We start from the raw sequence: 6,429 nt of genomic DNA on the forward strand, positions 1-6,429 counted from the left end.
TAGTATAGGTAGGGGAAGGTGGGGATGTGGTAATAATAGGGGATTAATGTAGGATTAGTATAAATGGGTGGTTGATGGTCAGCACAGACTCAGTGAGACAAAGGGCTTGTTTCAGTGCTGTATCTCTAAAAATAAAAATCTGGAATTGGAGGAGTTCACTGTGGCTGCAGTTTGCTCTCAAAATATGTTAAAAAGCTTTGAAAGATACAGCCCACATTCCTACATGAAAGTGAGCATTGAAAAAGCAGGTTCCGGTAAAAAGTAAACGATGTTTCAATTTGTTTTGAGTCTTTATTGAAAGTAGCAAAGGTGGAACATTTAATTACTCCTGCATTTTTTCAACAGATTCTTCCTTATATTTGCCTTTATCTTTGCCAACTTGGCGAGATTTGGCCTTGCGTTCCAGAATCTTCTTGCGATCTTTGTCCAGCTTTAGCCTGGTAATCACCACCTGCAAGAGATTACATATATATATTGCTGTTAATTCTTCATATGTACAACAGTGGTGCACAGACTGAATCAAATATCAGCATGAAAGTACAGCCAGTCAGGAGCTGTAAAGAAAATAAGACCAGTTATGATACTTTAAGTATACACACCCTTCATCGTGCCTAAAATGTCATTATCCACCTTTTCACTATTGGAGCCAAACCATCATTCCATCAGTTCAATAGTAACAATAACACTACTGAACCCCAGAAAGGACATGACTGGACAAAAGTCTCAAAATAACAATACCGCCATTTATTTAACCATGACTTACCTGGGTAAACACAGCAGCCAGCTTGCAAGATGAGCAGTTACAAGTCTTTTTCACAATAGCTGAATGAGGAATATTGGCCAGTAAACCACAGGATGTGTACAAGATTATGACAGGTTTAGATAAGGTAGACAAAGAAAAGCTGTTCCCATTAGCTGATGGTACAAGGACTAGGGTACACAGATTTAAAGTTTTGGGCAGGAGATGCAGCGGGGCGGGATGTGATGTAGAACTTTTTTGTGCAGTGAGTGGTAATACCTGAAACGTGCTGCCTAGGAGAGTAGTGGAAATGGAGACGATCAATGATTTCATAGCAAAACTGGATGGACGCTTGAGGGAAATAAACTTGAAGCAGTCTGGGGATGGAACAACGGAATGGAACTGACTGGATTGCTTTATAGAGTCAGCATGAACTTGACCAGCTGAAAGGCCTCCTTTCTGCTATAATCACTCTGTTTAGCTATACTTCCGAAACTTAACCTGTGACCAAAGACAAAGATATGCCCCATAAGATTTGTTGTAAAGTCACCTGCAGGTGGCTATTATTAGTAGCTTAAACAATTCAGGCTCCAGAGTACTGTATAAAAGCTGCAACTGTTGATTTCTGCATCAGTATAGGTAATAAACAAACATTCCAAGCAGAATTTGATCTGCAACATAGTGCATCCAAACTATGTGTAAACAATGGATCTATCCTCATCGCCCATTTTGAATAATTATAAGCCTATATGCTAGTTTCAGAATGGCAAATTCTAAAATTCTCAGATCTTGACTTATTATAAAATGAGACAGGTTTCATAACCCCATGACATCAAAGTACTTTTGAAATACACTGTTGAAATGTACAGAAATGCAGTAGTCAATTTGTACAGAAGGTTCCACAACCAGTAACAGTGGAGTTGGTTGAGGGATAAAAATTGGCTCGGACACTGGGAGAACTCCCTTATTCTTCTCTGAATATTGTCGTTACTTTTTTTTTTAACCTCCACTTGAGGCCTTGGTTCAATCTCAACCTTAAGCCAATAGCTCTGACAGTGCAGCACACCTGCAGTCCTGTATCAAAAGGTCAGCCAAGGTTACATGTTCAAGTACAAAAATATTGAATAAACTTGAGCTGTACAGACCAAAATTTCTCTTTAAAACTATTAATATAAAATGTTGGCTTTGTAGCAGCTAGTTAGCTTAGTTACACTGCTTTCCACTCATTGTCACAAAAAAGTTTACTACCCTACATTAACCAGTTAAACCCCCACGAATTCCATAACAGTTCCTACCTTGCTGGGATGAATGCCAACATGAACCGTGGTACCATTGGCTTTTTCACGCTGCACACGCTCAATATAGATCACATACTTCTTTCTGTATACTTGGACAACTTTACCGATCTGCTGACCCTTGTAATGTCCTCTGACAACCTGCTCATGAGATATCAAACATAGAATATACGTTTAACATTAATGCATACAGTCAAAATAATCCATTTGCAGGTTCACTGGTATTTAGATGCTGGATATTGAAGCCCTGTGCTTATGTTTTAACAACCTATATTGAACACTTTACTTTCCCAAGATCTCAGGGTATGTGGATCCAGCAGCACAATTCTCAAACATTACCTATAAGGTAGCACAATGGAAAAAAAATTGCACTTTTAGTTCACTGTGCGATAAAATTGTTCCATTTCTTTTAAGGTAAACAATCATTTGTGATGACCTCGAAAGTAACAGAAACACAGCATTCTTTTAATAATTCCTAAAATTGATAATGTGTTCTAATCATATTTTCTAAGCTAGTAACACACACACATACAATATATATAGATATGCATAGTTAATACTGAAAACATTCTCAAACACTTCACAGAAGCACACAAAAATAGACCCTTGAGTTAAGGAGATATTCGGGAGGCATGAGGTCAAAAGGTGAGTTTTAAAGTAAGGTCAAAAAGGGACAGCGATGTAAAGAGGACTAGGATTAAAATTCTAGGCCTCGTTGTTTGAAGGCACAGTCACCAATGGTGGGGCAAAGGGAGTGGGGAATGCAGAAGAGTCCAGAGTGAGAGGAACAGAGAGGTCTGAGTGTGTTGCAGGGGATTACAGGATGGACAAAGCCACAAAGGAATTTAAATATAATTTTGAAGTACTGTGGCAATGCTCTGGGAACCAATATAGGTAAGGAATCACAGGGTTAATGGATGAAGGATAGAATATGCTCAGATACAAGTGGTAGTTTATTTATCCAAGGAATGTCAATCAGCCATCTCACCCACACTAAACACTGTTTGTCTCCTGAGGTCAAATAGGCTCAAAGCCAGCACGGAATAAAGCTCCAAAACAAAAAAAAGTCAGATAGAGTTAGGGCAGAAAATTAACATTGATTGGACAAAAGAACGTTGACCGGGCATCCTGACATCCTAGGCAGTATACCGCAAACATGTGCATGACAGATGGATATAGGAAAGACAGATATCAATATTGCTTTGGAAGCGGTGCAATTGGCCGTCTGAACTTCCAAGAAAGTAACAGCCAAAGAACACATGCCAATGACAGCAAAGGAGATTGTTGCAGTGTCAATATGCACTTCACTTTATTATAATTTTTACCAATGCAAAGGCGCACTAAAGTCCAATCATAGCACCCCAATTTTGTTAAAATAAAAAAAGCAAGAACTTGTAAATGTTGCAAGTTTGAAATAGAAACCGCACTACAAATACAGAGGTCGGTCAGCATCAGTTTCAATGAAAAACACACAAAGACAAAAAACCTGTTTTTCACTTTACAGATGCTCAATGACTTTTTGTATTTCTGCATCTTCTCCTATTATTCCTTTAGCATTCTTGACAGCAGATCAGAAATTATGGCATAATCATGACAGAATCTCAGGATAAAAAGAAGAAAATGTTAGAAACCTATAGCAGTCAGTACTGGAGGCAGAAAGGCAGGCGACACTGTAAATGGGGCCTTTGGTTCATTTCCAATATTCGCAACATTTTTCATTTTTCCATGCAATAAATCGCAGGGTTTACTTCACTTACCTGAACCTCATCATCCTTGCGTATTGGCATTGAGCGAACATTGTATTTCTGCCTCAGCTCCTTGGAGAGTGGAGAGGACATAATTTTCCTGCGGATGTGAGATGGAGCATTGAAGTGCCTCTTGCGGTTCTTCCTCCGTGAAGATGTTACATAAGGATTGAACTTCATGTTGGCTGCACACAGAAGAAACACACAAGTTTAAGCTGCCGCCGGCTGTTACACCGTAAAACGAGAGTTGAACCAGACCCAGCAAGGTGGCATCAGACCCAATCAGGAGCTCTGCAACACAAGGCGCAGTAAGGTGGCATCAGACCCAATCAGCAGCTCTGTAACACCCGGCACAATAAAATGGAATCAGACCAATCAGGAGCTCTGTAACACAAGGCGCAGTCAGGCAGCATCAGACCCAATCAGGAGCTCTACAACACAAGGCGCAGTCAGGCAGCATCAGACCCAATCAGGAGCTCTGCAACACAAGGCGCAGTAAGATGGCATCAGACCCAATAAGGAGCACTGCAACACAAGGCGCAGTCAGGCAGCATCAGACCCAATCAGGAGCTCTAAAACACAAGGCGCAGTAAGGTGGCATCAGACCCAATCAGGAGCTCTGCAACACAAGGTGCAGTAAGGTGGCATCAGACCCAATCAGCAGCTCTGCAACACAAGGCCCAGTAAGGCGGCATCAGACCCAATCAGGAGCTCTATAACACAAGGCGCAGTAAGGTGGCATCAGACCCAATCAGCAGCTCCGCAACACCCGGCACAATAAAATGGAATCAGACCAATCAGAAGCTCTGTAACACAAGGCGCAGTAAGGTGGCATCAGACCCAATCAAGAGCTCTGCAACACAAGGCGCAGTCAGGCAGCATCAGACCCAGTCAGGAGCTCTGTAACACCCGGCACAATAAAATGGAATCAGACCAATTAGGAGCTCTGTAACACAAGGCGCAGTCAGGCAGCATCAGACCCAATCAGGAGCTCTACAACACAAGGCGCAGTAAGGTGGCATCAGACCCAATCAGGAGCTCTGCAACACAAGGCGCAGTAAGGTAGCATCAGACCCAATCAGGAGCTCTGCAACAGAAGGCGCAGTAAGGTGGCATCAGACCTAATCAGGAGCTCTGCAACACAAGGCGCAGTAACGTGGCATCAGACCCAATCAGCAGCTCTGTAACACCCGGCATAATAAAATGGAATCAGACCAATCAGGAGCTCTGTAACACAAGGCGCAGTAAGGTGGCATCAGACCCAATCAGGAGCACTGCAACACAAGGCGCAGTCAGGCAGCATCAGACCCAATCAGGAGCTCTAAAACACAAGGCGCAGTAAGGTGGCATCAGACCTAATCTGGAGCTCTGTAACACAAGGCGCAGTAAGGTGGCATCAGACCCAATCAGGAGCTCTGCAACACAAGGTGCAGTAAGGTGGCATCAGACCCAATCAGCAGCTCCGCAACACCCGGCACAATAAAATGGAATCAGACCAATCAGAAGCTCTGTAACACAAGGCGCAGTAAGGTGGCATCAGACCCAACCAGCAGCTCCGTAATACCCGGCACAATAAAATGGAATCAGACCAATCAGGAGCTCTGTAACACAAGGCGCAGTAAGGTGGCATCAGACCCAATAAGGAGCACTGCAACACAAGGCGCAGTCAGGCAGCATCAGACCCAATCAGGAGCTCTACAACACAAGGCGCAGTAAGGTGGCATCAGACCTAATCTGGAGCTCTGCAACACAAGGCGCAGTAAGGTGGCATCAGACCCAATCAGGAGCTCTGCAACACAAGGCCCAGTAAGGCGGCATCAGACCCAATCAGGAGCTCTATAACACAAGGCGCAGTAAGGTGGCATCAGACCCAATCAGGAGCTCTATAACACAAGGCGCAGTCAGGCAGCATCAGACCCAGTCAGGAGCTCTGTAACACCCGGCACAATAAAATGGAATCAGATCAATCAGGAACTCTGTAACACAAGGCGCAGTAAGTCTCGAGCTCCCCACCTCCGTCTGCCTCTCGCGCCCGCTCTACAGGCCCTTCAAGCTTCTATATTTTACACCGATTTACGCCCGCATCGTACCCCGTATTTGAACAATATTGCCGTATATGACTGGTCAGTCGTTGTCCGGCTCAGTATCTGGGATCGCTTTGCCATGGTTGGCTGGGAAGTGCTCAGATGTTAGTGGATACCACTAACAAGACGCTTACCGTTCTGTTGTTGCTGCAATGGCTGCCGGTGAAAAGAGAACGCACGCATGCGCTGTGCGACATTAGTCTGTTCTCAAATCGCGCGAGATTTCAGCAAGGCAGCCGTCCCGGTTCTTAAAGAGACAGTTCCACAGGTGTCAAGTGAGCTATAGAATAGCAGTACAACAGAGTCGGGGCTGTCGACTTTTGTTTTGATCACATTCACGGTTACGCTGTGTGAATTCACGATTCACATTCACAAAACGCTTACATCCAAAATATTCTTTCTTTTGGGCCTCCTTATCTCGAGAGACAATGGATACGCGCCTGGAGGTGGTCAGTGGTTTGTGAAGCAGCGCCTGGAGTGGCTATAAAGGCCAATTCTGGAGTGACAGGCTCTTCCACAGGTGCTGCAGAGAAATTTGTTTGTTGGGGCTGTTGCACAGTTGGCTC

The 6,429-nt window shown here is 43.8% G+C and overlaps 1 protein-coding gene across 1 annotated transcript; it reads right to left on the bottom strand.

Moving 5' to 3' along the window:
- Positions 1-271: 271 nt before the first annotated feature.
- On the bottom strand, positions 272-6,059 carry rpl26 (ribosomal protein L26). Its single transcript, XM_068043385.1, has 4 exons — positions 5,998-6,059; positions 3,792-3,964; positions 2,035-2,175; positions 272-451 (listed from the first exon to the last, which is right to left on the bottom strand). Exons 1-4 carry the CDS (start codon positions 6,044-6,046, stop codon positions 323-325), a joined length of 492 nt encoding a protein of 163 aa, XP_067899486.1. The 5' UTR covers positions 6,047-6,059; the 3' UTR covers positions 272-322.
- Positions 6,060-6,429: the final 370 nt, after the last annotated feature.

This window comes from Heterodontus francisci, chromosome 12 (assembly GCF_036365525.1).
Source record: "Heterodontus francisci isolate sHetFra1 chromosome 12, sHetFra1.hap1, whole genome shotgun sequence".
Lineage (NCBI taxonomy): Eukaryota > Metazoa > Chordata > Chondrichthyes > Heterodontiformes > Heterodontidae > Heterodontus > Heterodontus francisci.